Genomic DNA, 25831 nt, shown 5'->3' with positions numbered 1-25831 from the left:
CGGAGTCCAATGAGGGGAAATCAGTTTGGGCTCCAAGGTTAACAGAGGAGGTTTGCTTATACAACCAACCCTGATAGAAATATTACCAAACTTCTGCCAAAGAGCAAGGCTGCTTTTGTTTGGCTAGAAGGTCCAGGAAGAGCCAACCTTTCGCACTTGGAAAGCAGTTGTGTTTTGGGGCAATAAAGCCATTTTGTTCAGCTGAAGGCATCCGGGGCACCTAATGCATTTCTTGTTCAGGCATTGACCCGACTAGGAGGTGTGCCAGGAGACTACACTCTTCTCTTGGAAAAAAATGAGAATAAGAAACGACCAGCGTGTCCAAACAAGCTGTGAAATCCTATCCCTCTTGCATCCTGAAAAGAGTCCAGTGCCCCAAGATAAAGGAAATCGATTCTGTAATCTGATAGGTTTGGCATTTTGCCAAGAATAACAACTTCCCTTCACGTGGCACCAGGCTCCAGGTGCATAAGTGCCACCTTATAAACTCCAGTGCAAGAAAAAAAGAAAACCACCTTGGCATTTAATGCATACAATATAACGTGGCAGGTAATGGGATGGATTTTCTCAGCAAGAGTGGAAAAAAGTATGCTTGCATTTCTTGCACAGACACTGTACTGGAGGTCTTTTGCTTTGATTGCCAAAGTCAGAGCACAAATATAGAAATATAAAATCTACTGTAATTGTTGTTCTCATTTCCTTCATGCCACTGCAAGCTCTTTGAAAAGAGTACCTCTGGACCTTCAACACCCATCATAGTTCTAGATGCTTGATGCTTGGTGAATGTTTCCCAAATGCAACGAGCTCCCTTCTTTCTGGTTAGACTTAAATGTCTTGAATTTGGAGTAAAAACTATCTATATGAGAAAATGAAAAACTGCCACTACAAGTGTAAAACTAAAATATGTATAGTACTTTATAATTTATGAAGCACTTTTACAAAAACTCTCTCCCTTTAAATCTCACAAAATTCTGTTTTTGTTCTTATTTTCCAGTGAGCAAACTAAGGCTCAAAAGTCTTAAGTCCTTAGAAAGGCAACTTTTTGCAGCCATTTCTCTGCAGAAGATGACTCAGGTTGCAAATAATATTTCGCTAAGTGGGGTTAAATGCGTCTTACACAGAAATAAAAAGATAAGGGAGAAATAAAATCTGTTGCACAAAACTTATTGGTGGTTCCTTAAAGAATTTCTTAGAATTGCAAGTTTCTTTAAGGAAAATAAATATGTGAACAATATATATATATATATGTGAACATACATTTGAAGTTCCTCAAACACAGCTTTAAATATCTGCATGGCTCTGAGTTCAGATGGATTGTTTCTGGGGATTTTTGCTGTTGATGTTGTTGATTTGTTTTTGTTTTTGTTTTCTCCACATCAACCTACAAGAACTCAACTCCTCTGTGCCACTAATATGGACAGAGTAATAACTTCCTCTGAGTGGTTGTTCCATGCGTCTAGGTACAAAGGTCTGGAAATTCTAGATTCATTAAAGTAAAAATTTCCAAGCTTAGGTAGGTATTCAAGGAAATTCTTCAGTTCCTTTTGTTTTTTTCTTTCTCTTTTTTTTCTTTTTCGTTTTGTTTTGCAAGCATGTAGCTGGTTTTCATATGCATTTAAACAATATGGCCAGTCTAGTTTTACAAATGGCACTAACTGGACCAGCACAGTTTTTTTTTTTTTTTTAACAACAAATAGGGTTGTATTCTTTCTCACCAGACACACCTTGTACCTTTGCATTTTCCTTTTTAAGTAAATCCTACATTGCACAGAGCTTCATGCAAATCACTAGCAGGAAATAGCAACCTAAGCCCTTTTTAAATCATGCCAATGTGCAGGTTCAGGACTGCCTTATTTCACTTAAGGATGGTCGGAAGAAGAGGTAACTTTTTCTTCTAGCCAACGTAATTCATCAGTCCACTCGAAGGTGTAAACTTCTAATGGGGGCAGACTCTTTCCATCCTGACCCCTTTCTCCCAGGTGAGTATTGCAATAGGACCACTGCTGAGGCCTTTGCATCTCCGTCCCCCGTCTCTCTGTTGTGAAAGCAGCTTGTTTATTGCAAGTAGCAACAGGATTTAAAAAAAAAATTTTTTTTGTTGGCCTTCTCCACTAATTGCTGTTCTGGCATTCCCCTGTCCACTTCTTTTTATTATCCTAGAAAATGATCATAAACCTATAGAATGTTTAAGACTGGTGAACGCCTGAAGGCAGAGCAATTTCAGTTGGTGCCAGTGAGCTTAGATGGTCCAATATGAGCAGACCCTGGAAGTGGGCCTTGTTTTAGGAGACTCTACGTTCATATAACACGTATGAGCCGGGGCAAGGTAGAATTTCCCAAGCAAGGCTCACTGCCTTATCTTGGTAAATCTGGGCCTCGCTTCAATTAAACCTTACAGGAAGACTCCTGCTGGAAAAGTTCAAATGTTTCAGAATAGAAGGGAGAAGAGAGCTGTACACCAAGGCAAAAGTACATACTGTATTTATCGTCCAACACAGCTTTTTATATAATTACATCCTGGTGCACGTTTTATTTTTGGTTCTTGAATAAAGTCACTCAGATTAAATTAAGGAGTATGCAGGAGAAGGTGCTTCGATGCTTCTTTCCGTTTCTATGGCAACCCTGGGGCATCTTCTTCAGCTGCCTCATTGACTGGATGTGCCCAGGTGATGCAGGCTGTAACTTTCGGCGGCGGCTGCAAAGGCAGGGAGGAGACCTCTGACCACCAAGAGCTCATGGCAGGACTGAAGAAAACCTCTGGCATGGAGGATCCACTTTCCTTAGTTTTGTTTTGTTTTTAATAAATTTATTTGTTTTTTATTTTTATTTTTTTGGCTGTGTTGGGTCTTTGTTGCTGCGTGTGGGCTTTCTCTGGTTGTGGCGAGCGGGGGCTACCCTTCATTGCAGTACGAGGGCTTCTCATTGCGGTGGCTTCTCTTGTGGCGGAGCACGGACTCCAGGCGCGCGGACTTCAGTAGTTGTGGCTCGTGGTCTCAGTAGTTGTGGCTCGCAGGCTCTAGAGCGCAGGCTCAGTAGTTGTGGCGCACTGGCTTCGTTGCTCCGCGGCATGTGGGATCTTCCCGGACCAGGGCTCGAACCCGTGTGCCCTGCATTGGCAGGCGGATTCTTAACCACTGCGCCACCAGGGAAGCCCCTCTCCTTAGTTTTTGTATGAATGGTTGCCATCTGAGGGTGTTTTGCTGAGTGTTGTCAGGGATGTGTCCACACTTGCCTTTGAAATGTCTCTATTGGTAAATAATCTGTTTTCATGGGTCTAAGTGCCTAATGCAGCTGTTTATATATTTTAAAGGAAACTCCTAGATGCTATTTAGTGAAACATGCTCTCTTTGTTTGCAGGATCAAATAAAACATTGCTTAACTGGGACTTTAGACATACAACTGTTTTAGCAAAAATTTGAAAAACAAAAGCCAAATAAAAGGACACCGTGTGAGATTTGACTCATTTGTTTGTTATACAGCAGGGAACCCAGATATTTGCCCAAAGGCAAGAATAATTTCACAGACCTAATCTAAGCAGTGTCTGGGGTCAGAGCAGTCATCTAGCAGGAAGAAGTAAAAGAACAGCATCCTAGGGGGCAAAGTTTTTACAAAACTACCTCAAATGATTCCCAATAAGGTGTTGCAGAAATATTTGAATCCATGGTCACATCCCTGTAAAAATATTTAATCAAGTGAAGATCTCTGTGCAGTGCCTAATAAGTCATAAGTATTCAACAATTGGTACTTGTAATTTTACAGAAACTTTTTGTATATAAAACTCAGTTTTAAGACAAAATGAATATACAATGGTACCACCCTTTTTCCAAACTGTGTCCTATTGAAGACAAAATTCATACAGAAAGTTTTGAGTAACCAGCACCATATAATAATCCCTCAATAAATTTTTGGTCAAATTGAATAGAATTTTCTAGAAGCCAAACCCATTAACAGAGTCAATCATTCAGAACGTAATTTCACACTTGAAATAAAAAAGATCTCTGAAAATTAGTACCATCACCACAAAAACTCTACGCTCAAGCCAGGTCTTTTGTGTCTCACCTGTACCTTTCTGGCTATTATTAGTCATATAGTCTTTAAAATGGATTATCTGATTTCCTCAAAACAGCAGAGAGAAGCAAGAACCTAAATGGTGCTAAGGACAAAATATCAGCTGATTGTTTAATGGACAGACTTCAAAGCACACCCCACCAGGAAGAGATGCACCTAGTAGCTTGAACCACATAAGGAAACGTTAAATAACACACACTATTTGTTGAATGAGGCAGAGAATTGTATAATATTTTAGCAAACCATTCCTCCAAAAAAATGAATGCCCTTGAGGCAACAAATTTCAGTTATTCGAAGAGAACCACTTATGTGTAATTATCCATCATTATTATTCTTACTATTTAGTAACGCTTGTGCTGAGTCTGGCTCACCTTTTCTAAACTCCTCCCTTCCACATTCTTCTTAACTGTCCCTCTCTTCACTTCCCCAACACTTCTACTCCTCTAGCCTCCAAAGCAGATGACTGACTTTTCCAGTTCTAGGACTGCCCGTCTTGCATCCTGGGGAAACCCTGTGTCCCAAACAGACCAGGACAGCTGGTCAACCTATTCCAGAGCCAGGTACTATGATAGTTTTATTCACCCATGCCTTGTAGGTATCACCTTATAATTATATAAAAATGTTTGTCATTATAACAAACCTCATATAGTGGTTCAAATCATCAGGTCACTAGGCTCCTTGCTCTGAACTATTTTGAAGAAAAAAAAAAGATTCTGGCTTCTTGAAATATGCTAATTATGGACTTGGTTCTTTACTTCACTCAAAATGCATAAAGCTAGGCTTTTTTTTTTTCATTTCTTTTAATTTGGGAAAGCAAATCTGATTGATGTAGTCAGTGTTTCGAGCTTTAATATGGAAATTTCTAGAGAGAAACATGTTTTCTTCTTTGTGAGTATTATCTGGAGGCTATTGCTTAAAGAGGCTGGAGTTGGGAGGCCTTGCTTGGCTTTCACTGAAAAGAAGGCCTAAGCAGAAAAACTCTGAAATTCCACCCTCACCTTTTCCTTTTGTACACATATTTAATTTTCTTTTTTTAAAAGTAGAGGTGGGACTCATATAGCACTCAACTTGTTGCCTGGAGTTACCATCCTGTATCTTGTTTAATGGGACCAATCACCAAGTGAATCATGTTACACCTTTGGCGGCCCACAGCTGGAGGAAAGCAGAAGTGTGTGATGTGGTGAGGTGCCTGCTGTTTGGTTAGTAACAGGGCTTTGTGGTTTCACCTCCGGACAGGCCTCAGCAATTCCTAGTTAATTGAAATTAATCTGAAGTTTGAAATTTACCTAAATCCCACAACCCATGCTTATCTGTAATTAATCTACCTTTGTGAGTTGTCCTCTCGCCTCAGGAACCAAGGGAGCAATTGTAGAGCAGGTTATGAAGGAGGTGGGGGCACTGTGCTCATGTATAGTATCCTATGCGGAGAAAAAGAATGCATTTTCATCACCAAGGAGAATAAAAGCTGAGAAGCAGAGAGGCCTGAAACGAAATGATGAAACTTTTCCCAAGAATGCCTCCAAATGGAAAGCGTAGAATAATGATAAAAAGCTCAGCCCAGTACTAAATGGCCTCCGTTTATTTTTTTAATTGAAATATAGGTGATTTACAATGTTAATTTCTGCTGTACAGCAAGGTGATTCAGTTATACATACGTATACACTCTTTTTCATATTCTTTTCCATTATGGTTTATCTCAGGAGATTGAATACAGTTCCCTGTGCTATATAGTAGGACCTTGTTGTTTCTCCATCCTGTATATAAGAGTTTGCGAACCCCAAACTCCCACTCCATCCCTTCCCCACCTCCCCCCCTTGGCAACCACAAGTCTGTTCTCTATGTCTGTGAGTCTGTTTCTGTTTCATAGATAAGTTCATTTGTGTCTTATTTTAGATTCCACATATAAACGATATCATATGGTATTTGTCTTTCTCTGTCTGACTTACTCCACTCAGTGTGATAATCTCTAGGTCCATCCATGTTGCTGCAAATTAAATGGCCTCAGTTTAAAGCTCAGCTCTAATACTTACTAGCTGTGTGTGCTTACACAAGATACTCAACCTCTCTGGGCCTCAGTGACCTCATTTCCTTTTTTTTTTTTTTTTTTGGCCGCACCGCAAGGCTTGTGGGATCTTAGTTTCCCAACCAGGAGTCAAACCCGGGCCCCCTGCAGTGGTAGCACAGAGCCCTAACCCCTGGACCGCCAGGGAAGTCCCCTCATTTCTTAAACAGGGATAAAAATCATGCACACTCCATAGGGTTGCTCTTAAGATTAAATTATTCAATACTCATAAAGAATGTAGAACCATCTTCGAAACATAGTAAGGGCTTTGTTAAAAGAAAAATATTTGTTAAAAGGAAAAATATGAAGGAGCAACCCATATTTCAGGATGGGGATTTTCCTCAGTGTTTCCAATGGTGGAAAACAGTTAAGCTATTTGAAATTTGCCAGAGGAATTGACATTTTCTCTGAGACCACAGATCCTTGGTACCTTGGTGCCCTGAAACGCTCTATAGCTTAGTGGATTAAACTAAATTTAGAAGCACATAAAACCTGAATTTGAATACCCGCTCGATGATTTATTAGCTTTAAAATCCAGCCTCAGTTTCTTCCTCAATAACAGAGGTCAATAAATTATAGACCATGTGCCAAATCCGGCCCACCAGCTGTTTGTATAAGTAAAGTTTTATTGACAGACAGCCGCACCATTTGTTTTTGTATTCTCCGTGGCTGCTTTTGTAGTACCAGGGCAGAGCTGCATAGTTCTGACAAAGACCGTTCCACAAAGCCAAAAATATTTACTATCTGGCCTTTTAAGGAACATATTTGCCAACTCTGGTCTATTACACGAGAATATAATAACCTGATTTGGTTTCAGGGGAATGAAGTAATAGAAAGCCAGAACCCTACCCAGTTGGGCTCAATAAAGAGTAACCTCTGTCGTTACACAGAGACTCAAAATCTAAACCTTACACATTTTGTTAGCTTTGTTTGCTTGTTTCTCCGTCTTCTCTATCTAGGCCATTCTGTCCAAAAACAAAATATGAGCTTGGCTTCCTCTTACTTGGATTAAAGTAATCTGCCACCCCACACCTGTTACGGTGATTTCTATGGCTCTATTTATCCAGACTATCAGGGTTTATGCCCTCTTGTTTGGGAACCTTTGCTTTCTATCTCAGGGATGCTACCGTAACCATACAGGGAGCCCAAAGATTCTTGCACTGATTTGTTTTCAATTTTTAATTTTTTATTTAGAAATAATAAAATAAGACATAATATATAAAAATATGTACAATCCATGGTTTGTGCAGTATATTAGGAAGACTTTAGATACAAAAAGACAGCAAACGGGAAAATAATAACTCTCACGATTGCCAAAGGCCGGGATTGTTCAATTCACCGCAGCCCAGAGCTGAAACCCAACATAACTAGAAAAGGGATTCTAGTTGGGAGTGAGTGACTATGCAACACTTTTTTTTTTTCTTTTTTTTTTACCTTAACATTATTGGGCACAGTGAAAAAACACTCTGTTTCTCAGAACAAGCTTTTTACCTTTACTGAGTGGCTTATCATCAAATATGAACCAACATTTGTTTTTTGTAAGAGTGACATGATTTAGGGGACAGAACTCACTGAATAAACATCAAGGTTTGAGGTGGGAGTTGACAGGGAAGAAAGGAAGTGAAGGGAAGAAATAATGCATTGATAGGATTGAAAAAAAAAGATAAAACAAACTTTCACCAGGAATTTGGAAATGGTTTCAGAGTTATGGGTGACATCCTTAAAATGTCTGATTCAAGTATACTCTTAGAGGGATAGAAAACTATTCCTTTCTCAATAATCAAAATAGAATTCACTTTGTCTACCTTTTCTTTAAAAATAGGATAACCAGGAATCTAGTCCTCCTCCCAAAAATATAATGCCCATCCAGATATGGGCAAAAATTCTTTAAAAGGAAATAATTCCTAAGTAAATTCAATGGGGGTTTGCTTGCCACGGAGAAGCCAACACAGATCCCGGAACAGACCCCAGATATTCACAGTGAGTCTCTTCAACCTGCATTCTAATGACATGTGTGCACTAATTAAGGAAACCCAGTCAATGACAAATGTTTTGAAGGTAAAATGCAGCAAAAAAAACCAAAACCAAAAACAAAAACCGTTGTGCATTACCTGTGTCTTGGCTCTTGACCAAAAAAAAAAAAAAAAAAAATTGCCATTTAAAGCTTGTAACTGTGAAAATACTAATAACTAGAAAAAGCTTTCAAATCAACAGTCCATGCTGAAATAAATAACAGAAGAACATAGCAATACGAACCTTATAAGGCTGGTAAATATTTGCTAAAACCATGCTAACCGGTAGCATATAGGTACTAGCTCTCAGAAATTGCTGCACTGAAATTATACTTTCTATGGCAATTTTTTTCCCTTTACAGACTTCTATTTACATTTGGCTTTAAATATGAAAATATCTGATAAACTTTATAAAATGTACACTTTAAAAACATAGCTTCTGCAAAATTTTCTTGAAAAAAAAAAAAACAAACCTGTGCACCAGAAATTTTAGATTTTTTTTTTCTCTTTTTCAGAAAGAAGTTGCAAGAGTTCCCTCCCTCATTCTTGCCCCCTACCCACCCCCTTTCAAATATCTCAAGTCTTTTTAAGTGGCAGCGCTGTGTGATGGGAAGGTGCCTTTTCTGTGGCCACCCCCATTCTCCACTGAATCTTCATTTAATTTACAGACCACTGAATACTCTTTGGTTTGATTATTTTCCTTTGCAAAAATATCGAAATAGCAGCAGCTGAAACCGTCAACGTCCTCTGTCAATGGCCGAACATTTGCCATTTACAGAAGAATGTAAATTCTGTGTCCACGCAATCCCTCCAACTCTCTAAACAACTTCCCCAATCTGCCTTTAAGTTTGGACTTAACATCCACTTGCTTGATATCTCTAACTTGGTTTCAGTGAAAATAACTCCACAGTGTTCAAACCCATCGACTCTGAAGGCTGAGAACAGCAGAGACTGTCCGATTATTGCAGGCACCGCATTCAGATATGGCTGTTCAAGAACCAGAGACCATCACAGACAACAGTTTACAAAATACAGGATTCTAGAACAAGCTGTTTTTTAATGGCATACAGGGATATAATACCGTAAGAGAGTTGATTTTGAGACACCAATTAAAAAGAAAAGTCAGCAACCCCAGAATTCACAAATAAGGAACTTTAAAAACAAAAGAGAGTTCCATTATGTTGAGCTACAGTGGAAAACAAAACAAAACAAAATGTTTCTAGCAAGTCAGGCAGCCAGGCAGGAGAGGCTTCTGGAAAACAATGTGCCCTAAGTAGCCTGCTCTAGGGCTCCAAGGGCAAAAGGGATCAGCTCGGATTCAATCATGAGTGCATGAGTGCATCCATCAAGGGGAAAGGACCCTTTTAGATCATTATCTCCTTTACTTGTGACTCTGTTAGAATTTTTATGGCTCTGTTGACCCTAAATTACTGAGACATTTTCATTCCTACTCTGTACCATTAGAAAAAAAAAACGCAATGTTCCCCTCCCTCCTGAATACTTGAGCTGATGAGCTATGTCAAAATGGGCTCTTCTGCATCTTCCCACCTTCCCACTTCGGCATTCGCAGGCCCCTCGGATGCTGTAGGACTCAGTCCAGACAGCCTGATAGTAAGAGCCAGCCTAGAGGCCAGGCATGGCATCTTTCGGAAGATGAAGTCAAGCTGGAGACGTACGAGCTGTCAGGGCAAGGAATTCAGCCGCAGGGGTTTAAACCTATTGATCTTTCAAGTTGGATGGCTCAGCGTCAAGGATGCCGACTCCTGTCAACCTAGGTCTTGTCTTCTGGAATAAATTTTGGAATGTGCAAAAAATGGAAAAACCCAGAAAAAAATCTAAGGGCACCTCACCGTCTCTCAACGTATGCGTTCACCTGGCTAGCACCACCTCGAAGGAAAGAAAAGATGTTCATATCGTGTGTGTGTGAATTTTTCTTCCCCTGTCTTCTTCCTCCTATAACGTGAAAGTTACATGAAGGAACAGAAATGTGAAGCACTGCACTTACTCGACTGTGTGTGTGTGATGTTCTGTTTTCTGAATAAGGTGCAAAAGGAGAGGGCAGTTCAAGGTCTTGCTGAGGTTCAAAGTTATTGTCTCTTGATTTCAAGGCAGCCGTGGGGCTTTCTTTCCTTTTTAGTATAAGCTCCACTGTGCAAAAATGTGCATTATCTTTGGTATTTATTTTAGGTAGTCTAACTTAAAATTTGAGATCACCCATTAACATCATGGAGGAAAAAAAAAAAAAAAAAAAACAATAACAACAACCCGGAGGCTACCATTTGGCTAGTGTTACATAATGCCCTTATGTAACCAGAAAGAGACTGACAGAGAGAGAGAGAGAAATCAATTCTAGCAAACAAATTACTGGCCTCAAAAAAATCAGGCTCTCGTTTTGGCAACTAATAGCCAAATACTTGCCACTGTGAAGCGCATATCATGAGCTCTCAAGAAAGTTCAACACTGACTTTTTAAATTACACACAAGAAAAACTACACCGCAACAGTACAACGTGTGTTTGTGTAGTTAGCAGCTTTTCAAAAGTTAAGGCAGAGTCTTGCCTTGAAAACATTTAAAAATGTGATGCCATTTAAAAACATTCTTGTTCCCTAAAGAGAAGCGTTCTGGAGACATCAAATACCCAACCAACCAAGGCTTGCCTGCAAGTTCAAGTTTGGTATGAAAACACAACACAAGACATAAACACCCCATAACTTATTCTACAACGTGTTATGTGCCATCGGGTCACGGGGTGGGGGAGGCATGTTTAGTGCTTTAGGTTCATCTCTGAGCCTACAGTCTTTCTTTGAAAGCATCGTGCTAGCCTCAGTCCCTCGTGGTCACTTGTCTCAAACCACCTCTTCACCAGTACCGTCGTCTGCGTAACTGCTTTGGGCCTTTGACCAACAGACTGTGTTTCAAAGTTAACTATTCCTGAGGAGGAATTAGTCATATCTCCGACTCTCGCCGTAAGGGCCTGGGCTCTAGGGGTACACTTGCCTGGTTGTGAAGGTCTATGTCAGGGGGCGTGTCCGTACTCGTGCTCTCTGGGACCCCGTTTTCACTGTCTTCTTCCTCTTTGCTTGTGAGGGCAACCTCATTTTCATAGCAAAAGGAATTAGCGTTGGAGAGGATGTACTTCTTCTCTGCTAAGTCCCTGGCACTACAAAGGGGAGTGTTGGGTACTTCGTAAGTCTTGTGGAACCTCGAATAGTCCACTTTGTAGTAGTGTTTCTCCTCGAAGAGGACGGGCTCGTAGCGGTGGCCCCAGAGGATCTCGTTGGCCAGGTACGAGCTCCGGCACTGCGTGGTCATGGCCGTGGCTTCCACCATGCCTTCGAGGATCACCACGATTTCAAAGTCCGCGTTGTCGACGTCCTGTTTGCTCAAATCGTATAAAGGGCTGTCCTCGTCTATCTCGTGGACGATGGTGATGGGGGACACCAGAAATATGCGGTCAATGCCGCTGTCAAAGCCGACGTTGATGTCTATTTGATCCAGGGGGATGTACTCCCCTTCGGAAGTAATCCTGGATTTGAGGAGCTGTGCTCGCACGTGAGCTTCCACCAGGTGGCTTTTCCGAAGGTTGCCCACCCGCCACATCAGACAGAGCTTGCCATCCCTCATGGCGATCACGGCATTGTGGCTGAAGACCAGGGTCTCGTTTCTCTTCTTGGGCTTGGCCATCTTGGCCATGACCGCGCCAATGATAAAGGCGTCGATGATGCAGCCCACGATGGACTGAAAGACCACCATGAAAACAGCCACGGGGCACTCGTCCGTGACGCAGCGGAAGCCGTAGCCTATGGTGGTCTGCGTCTCGATGGAGAAGAGGAAAGCGGCCGTGAAGCTGTTGACCTCGGACACGCACGCTTTGCTCTCCTTGGATGCGTCCAGGTCCCCGTGGAGCAGCGCTATCAACCAAAACACGCAGCCGAAAAACAGCCAGGAGAGAACAAAAGCCAGGCAGAAGATGACCAGCATCCACCGCCAGCGGATGTCCACACACGTGGTGAAGATGTCCGCCAGGTACCGCTGGCCCTTCTCACCCACGTTGATGAACTGCACGTTGCAGTGGCCGTCCTTCTTCACAAAGCGGCTCCGGCACTGCTGTCGAGTGTGGACTTTACTCTTCCCGTTCCCAAAGCCATTGGCCACCGCCAGGGTGGCCAGCTTCATGCCGTCCTCCTCCGAAGAGACAATGCTGTAGCGGTTGGTGCGTACGCTGCCCATCACTTCTGCTGTGGACGCCAGCGCTTCTGCTTTGGAAAACAGTCTGAGTTTTTGCAAAACCCTTTGGAGAAACAGGTTTGAATGTTCAGTGAAGACCCACACACACAGAAAAGAAGGAGAGATGGGGGTCTCCAAGAGCCTGGAGGTTCTTTCTACCAAGGTCTCTCTCCTGGCGTGCAGAGTCACCTTAGTAACTCAGCTGACATCCAGAGAACAGGTCCTACCAAAAAAAAGAGAGCGAGAGAGAGAGATCATTCGTTACAAAAGAAGTCATGGAAAAATGAAGTCTACTCCCTAAGGCAACATTTCCTAGCCAGACACAGGGTCAGATATAGATAAATGTCCTCTACGTTGAATTACTGGGTTTTTCGTTTCCTTGTAGCCCCAGAGAAATAGACACAAAAGAAAATATTTTCTTATATTATTTAGAAGCATGAAGTCATTAAACACAGAAGAGTTAGTTGTCTGTGACAGTCTTTCAACTGAAATCTCAGGTCTCCCTTCCCCTATTTTTTGCCAGCAATCTGGAATATTCTACTTTACAGAGCTACCTCTCTCCTCTTATTCTCTTCCTTTGCCTTCGCTACTTGCCGGGATCCCAGGTGATTAGGCAGAAGAAAGACTTTCTAACTCCAAGGTTTGTCATGAAGCTTTAAGGACACGGACATGTCGAGAGAGCATTTCGCATGAACGCAGAATGTTAATATTAATTGAACAGCAGGTGCATGTTGAGAGAATATGAAAACCCCTGATGACAAGTTGAAATCCAAAAGCACCGACTATTTTGTTTAAAAGATAAAACTGAGCAGACAGCCCTTCTAATCATATGAAAGGGATCCCGGTTTCTGGAGACTGTTTGGGCTTATTCCATCACTTCACACACAGAAAGCAGCCACTAGGCAGAAACGCCTGATAACATCTCTGTTAGCGCAAGTGATTCTGACTTGAAGACACAGGTTTACTCTGGGGGATACAGAGAGATCCTGTTGCCTAGCAATGAGAGTCCTGAAAGTCTCTGGAGATGGGATTGTCATGTGTGATGACAGGCTTGGAAGTAAGCACCTTTGTGCCCAAGGACCAGGTCTTTAGCGGATTGACATAAGGCTGGAACTCATCTTGTGGAAGTCCAAGTCTATGTTTTCCCAAACAGAGACGGCTTTGCAGTAGTAAATCATAAGGGTCCCTCAGCTGACTTTTCGCTTCCAGGGCTGCTGCTTGCTCTCTGTTCCTATGGAGAATGCACTCACCTTTACTTAATGAAAACAAATAGTAGTTTTCAGTTTTCTCCTCTTGCTTCATCTCTCCCCACCCCGGCCCAGGTAAAAACCACCTATTGACTTTGACTTTCCAATTTTGCTCCAAAGAGACTAGTTTTTCCTGGACTCACAAAAACCTAGGAGAAGGTCTAGGGTGTTTTGTTAACCAAATACAAATTTAAAAAAATGAATATAGCACAGATCTGAGAAATAAAAGTGACGCTCGACGAAGCCCTGATGATGAGGACTCCACTTTTTCTTTCTCCCCCTCAAGCCACATTCAGATTAAGCACTTAAGAGAACCACGTTCAGCCAAGCCAACTGCAAACAAAGAAAGCAAATCATGGATCTGTTTTCGGGCACCCCCTTAAAGAGAGGCAAGGTGCATTGTCTTTGAAAATGTCTTGTTACAGTCTTTTCACTTCTCCCTTTTTATCCAAGTTATTATGCAAGAATGTGCCCCAACACATTTTTCCTGAGATTAGTCATCTGTGAAAATTGCAATGTGTGTTACATTTTGGCAGCTTTTGACACCTAAATGATGCCTGATTTGAAAGTGCCTTTGAATTACTTTATAAAAAGAAGTTGCTGTGCCTTCCCAGCCTTCCACCTGCTTCAATGTTTTGTCTGCTTCCCCATGAAGTTTGTACTTGGACAAAAGAAACAAGACTCCTATTCCTCAGGGTTCTAGATCCTGGACACGGAAAGAATTTTTTTAAACAGCGATTTCAGCTCACTTGGCTCATATGAAATTGCCAAGCATTTCTACACAAAAACAGAGATAACAACATGACACCGAATGCAGGTGCATTTTCCAAAAAGGGGGGCGAGGGAGGCCTCATTTAAATAGTGCTTGTATCCTTGAGCTCTGTTTGACTTCAGAATCTTATAAGCTGACACCAAGAAATTCCCTTTTCATGATTCAAAACAATCCTTCCATCTGACTTACCATTAGGGACCATGAGTAGACAGTCTCAAATTTCTTCTGACTTATTTCTGCACTCTTTCCAGATTAAAGCATAACAACCATATGAAATCTAAAGACTGAATTATGACTTTCCAAAAATCTTGACCCCAGGACATTAGTTTGAATTCCACAAAACACACACTACCAGCTTCCTACGAATAGCTTTCCGCATTTAGAATCTTGAAAAGAGCCTGTATCGAGCAACTATTATTGTCTTATTTCCATTGCTAATGACAGAATTTGTTCCATATGTGGAGCATCATTTAGAAATTCTACCATTTCTGCCTGGAAAGGGGGGAAAAAAGATTTTTTTTTGGCAAAATGGAAACTTTTGTCACTTCCAGCAGGTATGCTCCAAAACAGATTGATGTGTGTATATGTGCGCACACACATGATGCGTATTCAGACTCTGGTGGAGCTCATGACGTAGCAAAAATCTAGAACCTGCCAACGCGTGCGAGGGTCATTGTCTTAATATTCCACTCTGAAGGATGTCTTTCCTATGAACCTGCCCGCATGCCTGAGTGGCCGCAAGCAAGCAGAAAACTTCCTTGCCTGCGCTTCTCACACTGAAAGTCACCGATTCATGAGCATCTGGGAAAGGACTTTAATTAGGAATAGGGCTTTCGGGTGACTTCATTTTAGGGCTCTATTCTTGATACGTTTTTAAGAAACATTTGATTAAGAATAGATGAAAACATCACGTGATTGGAGTCCTCGATGGGCACAACTCAGGAGAACTGATACTTGGTTTGATGAACAATGTGTAAATTCCCCCATTTTCAGCTAAAATATTTAAGGGCCTGATATAAATTTAATAGACACAGATAATCATTTTTACCCAGGGTATAACCAATGAGGTAGAAAGTATTCCTGGGAAATTGAGAGGCTACATGTGATGTTCTTCATGTTAAGACTATTTATAGGCCGAGCCAAAACGAAGCATAAGCAATGGAAAAAAATAGTTCAGGGCTTCAATCTCAAGGTAGATGTTCAAGGAGAGAGAGCTGTGGGTCCGTACACACGGTTGAGGAGATAACACGGTGTAAATGAATGCATCCAAATCACTTTTACCACAAAGGAAATATTCCCAATATGGAGTATAAAAGAACAGAAACATGTAACCAGGAAGAATAAATGAGAATAAGTGGGTCCCCTCATAGGGTCGTGGCGTGGAGCAAATAAGAAAGTTTCTAAGGAAGGATAGGAAATAAGGATGGTAAAAGAAAGTGCCCTGGGATGAAAGAGAGGTCGGCTGAGTGTCTAGAACTGCTATTCCCCTGCTGACGCCATATACACCGGCCTGAGTGTGCTCTGGGCACGCTGTTGCTATTAGAGCTCAAGGCTAGCGAAGCAACCTCTCAGAGGCTCAGTAAACAGAAGGGAGGGGGAGGGGCAGTAGAGGAGGCGGGGTACCCACTCGTCTGCGTGAGCCCTATAACTTTTACACCCAACAATGCACGTAGCCTCACTCAACATGTGCACACGCTGAAAAATATACCTCTTTGGCCAACAAAAAATACACACTAAAAAGAAAAAAGCTTGAAACAGTCCGGCTGCTCAGGTAAAGACATGGTCAGTCTCTCATGCTACTCAAAAGTCATACAAGGACTCTACAGCTAACCAGGGATTCTACAACCAGAAAGTCTGAAGGAAGTAGAAATAGCGTGTGTGTGTGTGTGTGTGTGTGTGTGTATTTAACGCCACATTCACAAGAGCTCGGAACAAATATTCCTATGGAGAGCAATAATATAAAAGAAAGTGCCAGCAAAGGGGGAGGAGGAGGGGCTGAAAGTAAAGTGACATGACCTTGACCCCAACTCTCACCCCTCCCACCCTCCTTAAAGTAACATCTCTTACTCCTGAGCCTGGGGATTTTTCCGGATAATGGCAAATATAAATAAACCACTTGGGGCAGGGTTGGAAGTGAGCAGGAAAAAGCTAGCAAGTGTACAGGTAACATACAGCAGACACACAACAACGGTGAGCGAGAGGAAATCTGACAGCCTACCGATTATTATCGTGAAAAGAAAACAAGTGGTACAAAGCAATATGCACTCTTCGCACACCCAAAACACGTTTTCAAATAATGCCTTGTTTCCTAAAAGGTAAATTCTGAGTTTATGAAAATCCCCAGGATTCACAGGTATTCCAGTTACCATCCTACTGACAGGATTACCCAGACACAGACGATAAACTGCCCGTTTCCTACCTCGATTTTTTTTTTTTCAACTGTCAAGATGACTCTATGTTATGATGCAATCTTCTGCAGAATCAAGTCGTTTTGACCACTGTGCTTCCCTGAAACCACACTGTCTTCCAATTTCGGTGTTAATATTATTATTACAAAGCATAACAAGTTGCTCAGGGGAGAGTGACATAGGATGTGAAAGTTTTGCGGTCTTCCGGCTGAAATCCAACGCGAGCTCCCGCTCTCTTCCCCAGCAAAGCAACTTTGAGACGCTCGCTGGGTTTGGAACTCGAAGCTACACTTGAAGCAATGACAAAGGGGCGGGGGCGGGGGTGGGGGTGGGGGAAGACGCCAAGGATCCAGACCAGCGCTGCGTCCCAAGGTTTGCCAAAGTCTGAGACCAGTACTCTAGACGCACCCGCTCCCCCTTTTTTTTCCCCTTAGAGCGAGACCGAACAGAGGCTCCCTCGCCCTTGTCTCCAAACTCAGTATCTCGCTACAGCTGGTGCATTGGAAGTTATGAGCACAGACAGATGCTGCAGAGAAATCTGTTTCTATTGCTCAACTGTTCCAAGCATGTCTCAGTATTTTTAGCTCTGGGGGTGTTCTGGTGCGCGCACAAACTCCATAGGCATGGTCTGGGACTCCGGAGCGTGGGTGAGCGCTACGGCAGAGTGACAGCTGGGCACCTCTGGGGCGGCGGGGCGGGGGAGGGCCGGGGACGGCAGCCCGAGCCCACTCCCCGGGACGCGCAGGCAACGAGAGGAAAGGAGGGAAGAAAACACACAGCAGCCCTTACCTGTTGCCGGCGCAGGAGCATGGGGACATGGAGTGGAAGTGGGGGGTTACAGAGGCATGTAAGATCCAGGAGTTTGTACAAGCGAGCGAGCCAGGGCGAACCAGCATTCCCAAGACCCAGCTTGCCGGCGCCGGGCGGGCTGCGCGCTGGCCGGGGCTCCAGGGCGCTCTGCGCTTTCCTGGGCTCTTTTGAGGCGTCGCGAGCCACCGGCCCGCCTGGCCCCGCCCCCGGCCGCGCCGGCCAATCGCAGCGCGCCTGGCCCCGGGGACCGCGCGGGGAGGGAGGATGCTGCGCCCGCGGCCGCGGGGCTGCCGCCGGGGAGAACCTGCCGCCGCTTCCTTCCCGTCCGCCCCCGCCTCCGCCCGCCCCGCGCCCCGGCCGCCGGTCCGGCCGCGCAAGGGAGGGGGAAGCTGCGCCCCGGCCCGGCCGGCGGCAGGTGGGAAGCGCCGCGGCCGGGCTCTTGCGGCTGCCCGATGGCAGCCTGGCCCTTGGGCAAAGCTTCCGACCCCTTCGCCAGCCCTACACTTGCCCTCTTCTGTCGCCCGTGGCGGCGGGGCGGGCCGTGCGCCCCCGGGGGTTCGCGAGGGGCCGGGGGCCGGGAGAAGCGGTGGCAGCCGGGGAGGCTGGCGTTTCAGCCTTCCAGCCGGGGCGCGTCTTCCTCTCCCTTCACCCCCCTCCCACCCCCTGAATCCGCCCCCGTCCCCCCCGGACCAGCGGTGCAACGAGGAGCCGCGCATTAAACGGGGAAAGGGACCGCGAGCGGCTCGCAGAACCCAGCGGGATTCGGACGCGCGCCAGGGCTGCAGCCGCCTGCGAGAAGCAGCTCTTCCTCCTCCCGGCTCGGGGTCGATTACTTACAAAGCGCCCAGACTGCTCGGAATCGCTCGCTCGCTCGCGCGGGGCCCGCCCTCGAGCTCCGTCTGCACCAGCGCCCGGCACGCTCTGCCGATCTGAAACCAGAGCAATTAAAGAGGAATGAACTCTCTGGAACGGCGACTCCTACAGACACTCAGCGCTGCCGCGCACCAGCGCCTCCCGGCCCTCTCCCCAGCAGCCAGGCGGGAGCGCGTAGACCCTTGGAGAAGCTCTGTCAACTTCAGCGTGAACCGGGTGTGGACCCTGCAACGTTACAGATTAAGCCGTGTGTGTGTGTGTGTGTGTGTGTCTGAGTGCTTTGGTGTCATAACGCAGCTTTGCTCTTAAAGGATATTTAGGAGTCTCCCAAGTTTGAAATCCCTGTGTGTGTGTGTGTGTGTGTGTGTGTGTTGAATGTGCATTTCCTCAAGCGATCAAATGTGTCTTCCGCACAGTTTATTTAAACCTCTGAAAGGCCTCCTAGAGACGCCAAACTACTTCAACAAACTAGCTCGTGTTCTGGGCGGCACAGCCCGGCTGGATTGGTGCGTGTGGGGGAGAGTGAAACTGACACTTGAAGCAAAGGGTCTGCGCCGGGACCCACCTCCGAGCCTCATACCCGCACGCGGCCCCTAGGAGGTGCTGGTGAAATACGCTTGGGTTTTGCAGATCGCTCTTAATCCCGCCTTAGCAAGTGGGCCACTTTCCCTAGCACCGAGGAAGACGCTGAGATTCAAAGGGTCTGGAACGGGTTGCGCACGCGGTGTGACTCTCTGCTAGCCAAGCGCATTGCTGTTTCATTCCATTTGCTGAGGTAGTACAGTAGTCCGAGCCCTGGTACCAACTGTCTTGCCTTTTAAAGTCCTCTCCGTGGGAATAATGCTTCACGCCAGGGAGGTCTAATTTAACCTGTGTTAAGCCAAGTGTTATTTATAGACCGTTTGGATCAACTCTGCAAAAGAGATGGACGTATAGAAAGCCAGGCTGTAGCCTAAAGCTAAAAGAGCCTGGAGACAGAGAAGCTAATTCTGCATAACCAGAGGACAGAGGAGTAGGTACAGCTCGCTGCACTGCAATAAGCTTCCTTTGAAATGGGTTTCCTCGTGGATTTCTTCTAAGGAACAGGCGGGAGAGGTCCAATTAATCCTTCAAAGCATATTAAACCTAAATGGAAAGAGGAAGAAATTCATCATCTATAGATGTTCTCTTCTTTACTGTGATTCAATCTATGTATCTGTAGATGGCTAAGAATTTTCCAAACCACAGGAATTCAGAGAGGCAACACTCTTATTTCCAGGTAATGAGCTGTAGTTCAAAACCAGTCACCCAGAAAGGGGTGCCATTTCTCTGGAATTAGGGTTGAAATTGTTTTACTTTCATATGCCACTCTAAGTAAACTGAATACACCCCAGGCCAGGATAGTTTCATATGATAGGAAAAATCTTTAAAGAAATGAATGCAAAGTTACAAGATTATGGTTGTTTGTATAAATTTACTGATGGGAGGGGGGCAAATAAATACATGTATTTATCTGGGCAAAGGGGCGTCTTTCTCATCAATGTCACTTTCACCTCCCATGTAATGCTATGCAGCAAGGCTTATTTGTTGAAGTAGAATATTAGAGAAAAGTTGATTATTTTAATAAGCAGCTTCCCAATCTGAATAGAATTTTCACCTTAATTATTTAGCTAAATAAGGAAACATGAAGGATTAACTTCTGTTAGTAACTGAAACTTTGTAAATTCAGGATAGCATTGATTAACTCTATTGCTTCCTCTTATAAAGAAAAATGTAAATGTGCATTTTAATTAATGAGAGAGACTTTTCACCACGTCCCTATTAGGAAAATTCTAGTATTCCAAAACATTCAGTGCTTGGGTAAATATACTTTTTTGGAGCCATGCGTAATACAGATTTCTCTAGTCAGAGTATATCTTTTTGGCTGAATCAGTCCTTATTTAGCAAAAAAGTCCCCATTAGTTTTGGACACCAGTGCAGCTGAGTGTTAGGATCCATCTGTGGGTTAAATTTTTCCAAGGAAGTGACAATTATGCTCTTACTGATTCCCTCCATGGTAACCACCTATAATATTAAAGCCAAATATTAGTCACAGTCTAGATCTGCAGTCAGATTATGAATGGTCGTGTGACGCAGAAGGAGATTGTTTCACGAGGAACATAAATCTTTCCTTTGCATTTATGTAAAGATCACCAGCAATTAGATATATTTTCAGGTGTCTGTTAACCATCTATGCAGCCCAATTTCATAATGATAAAGATGAAAAACTCCTGTTATTTGCATCTGCTAGGTAGTAAGAACCACTTACTAGTCTTTGCAGTGATAATGAATAATCATCAATAAGTAAATGTTATATTGACTTGAACTGTAGACAGGATGAGTTTGCAGTCTGCTGCTATGAGGACAGGCCATCCACTAGGGTATTTTAAGCCACTGAATGTAATCTTATCTGTTGGGAAACTGCTTTGGCAATTTCACTTACTGCACTGGTAAGATTTCATCTCCATAATAAATTCAATCAAGGGTAGTAGCTACTTGTTGAGTAGCTACTTTGTACTTCAGCTGTGTGCTAGGTGAGATAGCAGACAGAAGAGCCCTAGGAGGAACAGTTTCTTCTCTCTAAGAATTCACAATCTCTAATTGAGAAGACAGACAATGCACAAGTGAAATGACTAAATGACAAGATAAGGCAGCCTCTGATTCAGTGCGAAAGTGGATTTGTGCAAAAAGGAAAATCTGGAGAATGTCTGAGGAGTACAATGAAATGGATTAGAATTTATGGGGAAGTCTTTAGAATGGAAGACAACACGTGTGACATAATAGCTTGCGTAGTTGTGTTAAGGATGCTGAGAGCATACCAGAAGGCAGGGTTGCCCCTCGCTCAGAGTTTGTCCGTAATGGTATGCCCCCGGCTCTGACTATATGCGTGTAACTGTGTGTATAAATTATAAGCTGCTTCTAAGAATGGCACGTCCTTCCTGCATGCCGCTGCCTGCACAGTTTCCTCTAAAGCAATGGGATTTAGTCCACAAGACTTATTTGCCATTTGTCACACACAGCGATGACGCCTAACTGATCTGGCAGACCTGGGAATGCAGCATGTCACATAACGCAGTGGTCCCCAACCTTTTCGGCACCAGGGACCGGTTTTGTGGAAGACAATTTTTCCACGGACTGGGGAGAGGAGGGGCGGGTGTTCAGGCGGTAATGCGAGCGATGGGGAGCGACGGGGAGCGACAGGTGAAGCTTCGCTCACTCACCCGCCGCTCACCTCCTGCTGTGCGGCCCAGTTCCTAACAGGCCATGGACCGGTACCAGGCTGTGCCCAGGGGCTGGGGGCCCCTGACTTAATGGCTTTTCTAAATAATTGAAATTTGTTTGATTGGGAATTATTTTCCCTTATGTAATGTATGCATCCTCAAACCCTAACTGGTTGCCCCTGTAGCACTCTGTACATAGTTCTAGTACAGCATATTTTGTTCCTCTCATGCTGTTACAGATATATTTTTCCCTGTATTTGTCTCCACCTACCAATGGGGAGCTTTTCAAAGTCTGCTGCCGGGTCTTTTTTTTTTTTTTTTTTTTATCTTTATATCCTTATTGCCTTGCCCATGGCCGAGTAAATAAATGTCAGTGGAATGATGAAAAGAATGAAAGTAACAATATTTTTGAGTATAAGATGACTTTTGAATAATGACGCAGTAATGACTCATTATAATAAACATAAGCTATTTCATTTTTACCTGCAATAGAGTGGGCCTATCAGGATACAATAAGAGCAGTGTCTTCTACATTAAATGACCCCAGACTAGCTTATTTAAGCCTTTCTGCTTGTTTTTCCTTCTTCTCCATCAATGAGCCTTCACTTCTCATTTTTGCTTCTGCCAGTGTGCCTTGAATTTACCAGGCTGTCACCGTGTTCTGTCCAATTTGTTGATTCTAATATGCACTGGGCTGAGAAATTATGTAACCAAGGTTGTTTAAAAATATATGCAAAGTAAAAGTAAATATGGTCTAAAGGGCTTAAAGTGGATGTATATTTTTGACATAGTATGAGCATATGCTAAATTTGGAGTTACCTTGTTTTGGTCAGTTTCCTTTTTGGATAAAAAAGCTGCAGGATATGGATTTATGACATCTATTTTAGCTTCTCAGAGCACTTAAATGCTTCAGACCTTGTATTTGCTGTGTTAGGAATAGTTGAGAAAGAGCTCTGGAAAAGTAAGATACCTGTGTGTTTGCAAATATGCATATGTTTATACATTTCTGTCCAAGAAAATCATACACTCATTTATGAGAAATCATTTGAATGCTTACTCTGTCCATTAAATATATCTTTGTCTTCCATCAAATATGTTAAAACCAACAACAGTAAGTGGGATAGTTCTTTAAGAAGCTCACACTTCCAGAGCAGCTGAGTTATTATTTAGTAAATTCTCTCTGTTATGCTCTGGAGGCCTTTATTTATCTCATGTGGGTGAGACAATTACACTCCGAAAATGCCATATTCATCTTAGGGCCAGACCTCACGTTACTGTCATTCTTAACACAATGATTGTGATGATCATTTCATTTGTGTTATCTGTGGCAGGTTAGCACTCTTAAAGGTAATATTCTACAGCTTCGGTTCATTCCTTTTTAACACAGATGGTGGTCCCTTTGACCTGATAGCCCTGCCATAAGATGCATGCAACTTGGCTTTTTCGAGAACAATAACAACAACAAAACAAACAACTTCACACGATCAATGCTCCTCACTGTTGTAGACATTTAAGGAAGGTGCCACAAGCTACAAAGAAAATGCAAAACATTTTGAGTAATGTCAACAATACTGTAATGATACTTTTGAAAGAAAGGTTACATACATACCTGAATATCTAAGTTTGGGGATATGGGCTTTAACAGTTTATGTGTGTGTGTTTTTAAGCATAAAGTGTATTTAAGTCTTTTTTTTAATTGTCAAACAATATATGCCCATTGCGAGATACGTACAAGATAAACATTACAAATATAGAAGAATGTAGGAACATACAGAAAATAAAATAAATTCATATTCCCACCGTTATAAATACTTTGGGTATCTCTTTCCCTTTGTCCTATAGTTCTGTTTCTATTTTTATATCTTTATTTTTCATAATTTTAAATCAATTCTGTCATACTTTTTGAAAAATGAGTACCAAACTTTTTATATTTAAGCATTTGTCATGTAATCAAAAACTGTTTGTAAGCATATATTTTAATGTTTGCATGTATTTTATTTCCATAATATGTATGAACCATACTGTAATTAATCATCACCTATTCTTACGCATTTATATTCTTTTTTTTATGCTCACAAGGATGTATTAACTGTCCTTGTAGATTAATGTTTATCTTCATCTCTTACTGTTTTCTTAGAGTAGGTTTCCAAATATGGAATTACCAGGTCAAAGGGTATGATCTCTTTTTTTTTCTTCCAGGTACTATCAGAATTTATTGAAGGGCTTCTTAATCTAGGGTTTGTGAACTTGCATGGGAATAAATTACATCTTTATTTTCACTCATCTCTAACTGAAATTTGGCATGTTTTCCAATTGTAATGTAAGCAACAAATCACAGTAATATTAGCATGACCTTGACTTTGTCACCAACACAAATCATGGATTTTTCACATCATGCTGGAGTCGTTGTAGACATTTCAAAATATCTTTCAAGTTCAAAACTACTTCAAAATTATGGTATTTATAAGACCTGCTGCTAGATCTTGTTATTTAATGTATTACTAAAAGAGGCATGTATATTACCATATTGCAGGTTTAAAAAATATTCTAATAGCTTTATTTTAATATAATCGGCCTCCCTTGCAATCTGACCTATTTCATTTGATGCATTTAAAAACACTACTCTGAGAAGAGGTCTGTAGGTGTCACCAGTTTGCCAAAGGGGCTCATGTACAGAAATCCATGCTTGTCCTGATGGTAGCAACTCCTCCTCAGAAGCCTCAAGGGCCAGAGCTCTGCCTGGAACTCCCCTTTGCCAAGACAGAGGTCTCGAGGGGCAGAAGAACCCTCACTTCAACTTTGGATTCTTGTCTTCTCTTCACTCGCACTAAGCTGACACTAGTGAAGCTTTCCTTTAGACTGACAGTTTGTTTCTTTGTGTGTGTTTTTTGTTTTTTTTTTTAATTTATTTTTTATACAACAGGTTCTTATTAGTTATGTATATTATACATATTAGTGTATATGGGTATGATCTCTTACAACTTTTTTTTTTCTTTTTAATTAATTAATTTATTTTATTTATTTTTGGCTGTGTTGGGTCTTCATTTCTGTGCGAGGGCTTTCTCTAGTTGCGGCAAGCGGGGGCCACTCTTCATCGCGGTGCGCGGGCCTCTCACTATCGCGGCCTCTCTTGTTGCGGAGCACAGGCTCCAGACGCGCAGGCTCAGTAGTTGTGGCTCACGGGCCCAGTTGCTCCGCGGCATGTGGGATCTTCCCAGACCAGGGCTCGAACCCGTGTCCCCTGCATTGGCAGGCGGATTCTCAACCACTGCGCCACCAGGGAAGCCCACAACTTTTTTTTTAATTGCAGTTCTTTCAAATTATATCCACTGCATTGATTTTCAAGGATGTTCTAAATTATGACCTTGACAATGGTGATAGAACTGCACAGTGGGGAGAATTTGGGCTTCTGGTCAGCCTGATATGATTTGCAACATTGATCTAGCTAGTTGTGAAAGATTGTTATAGAGATTAGAAATAATGTACATGAAATCCCTGACCCATAGCAGTCACTTAGACCACGGTAGTTGTTTATACTACTACCGTGGCTACTGCTACTAAGGGTGATGAAAATGACAAGATGAGTAAATAACTTAGTTGGAAGAATAAAATATTTTATTTTTTAAAAAATAAATTTGTTTATTCATTTATTTATTTATTTATTTTTGGCTGCGTTGGGTCTTCTTTGCTGCGTGCAGGCTTTCTCTAGTTGCGGCAAGCAGCAGCTACACTTTCTTGCGGTGCGCGGGCTTCTCATTGCGGCGGCTTCTCTTGTTGCGGAGCGCAGGCTCTAGGCACGCGGGCTCAGTAGTTGCGGCACATGGGCTCAGTAGTTGTGGCTCACGGGCTCTAGAGTGCAAGCTCAGTAGTTGTGGTGCACGGGCTTAGTTGCTCCGCGGCATGTGGGATCTTCCTGGACCAGGGCTCGAACCCGTGTCCCCTGCACTGGTAGGCGGATTCTTAACCACTGCACCACCAGGAAAGTCCCAAGATATTTTAAAGAGATATTTTTGCACAGTAAATCTTTAAATAACATAGCAGTCTATGGCAGTGCCTGATTATGTGCTAAAATCATAAATGAAGAGGTAAGTAACTGAGGCATTCAGGAGCACA

The 25831-nt window shown here is 42.9% G+C and overlaps 1 protein-coding gene and 1 long non-coding RNA gene across 3 annotated transcripts in view; one reads left to right on the top strand and one right to left on the bottom strand.

Moving 5' to 3' along the window:
• LOC309617797 overlaps positions 1-25831 on the top strand; it is a 502721-nt gene that overhangs the window by 366070 nt on the left and 110820 nt on the right. The gene's annotated exons all lie outside the window — the stretch shown is intronic.
• On the bottom strand, positions 1598-25421 carry KCNJ2 (potassium inwardly rectifying channel subfamily J member 2). Of its 2 annotated transcripts, none has more exons than XM_082370474.1 (2): positions 17586-25421; positions 1598-12592 (listed from the first exon to the last, which is right to left on the bottom strand). In XM_082370474.1, the coding sequence occupies exon 2, from the start codon at positions 12370-12372 to the stop codon at positions 11089-11091; it is 1284 nt and encodes a 427-aa protein (XP_082226600.1). In that variant the 5' UTR covers positions 12373-12592; positions 17586-25421; the 3' UTR covers positions 1598-11088. The 2 variants fall into 2 exon arrangements, with proteins under 2 accessions (XP_082226600.1, XP_082226601.1); XM_082370475.1 differs by having other exon boundaries at positions 18444-25421.

The sequence above is a fragment of the Balaenoptera borealis genome (genome assembly GCF_965194805.1).
Source record: "Balaenoptera borealis genome assembly, chromosome: 20".
NCBI classification, from domain to species: Eukaryota; Metazoa; Chordata; class Mammalia; order Artiodactyla; family Balaenopteridae; genus Balaenoptera; species Balaenoptera borealis.
This window is presented reverse-complemented; position numbering and strand designations above follow the sequence as displayed.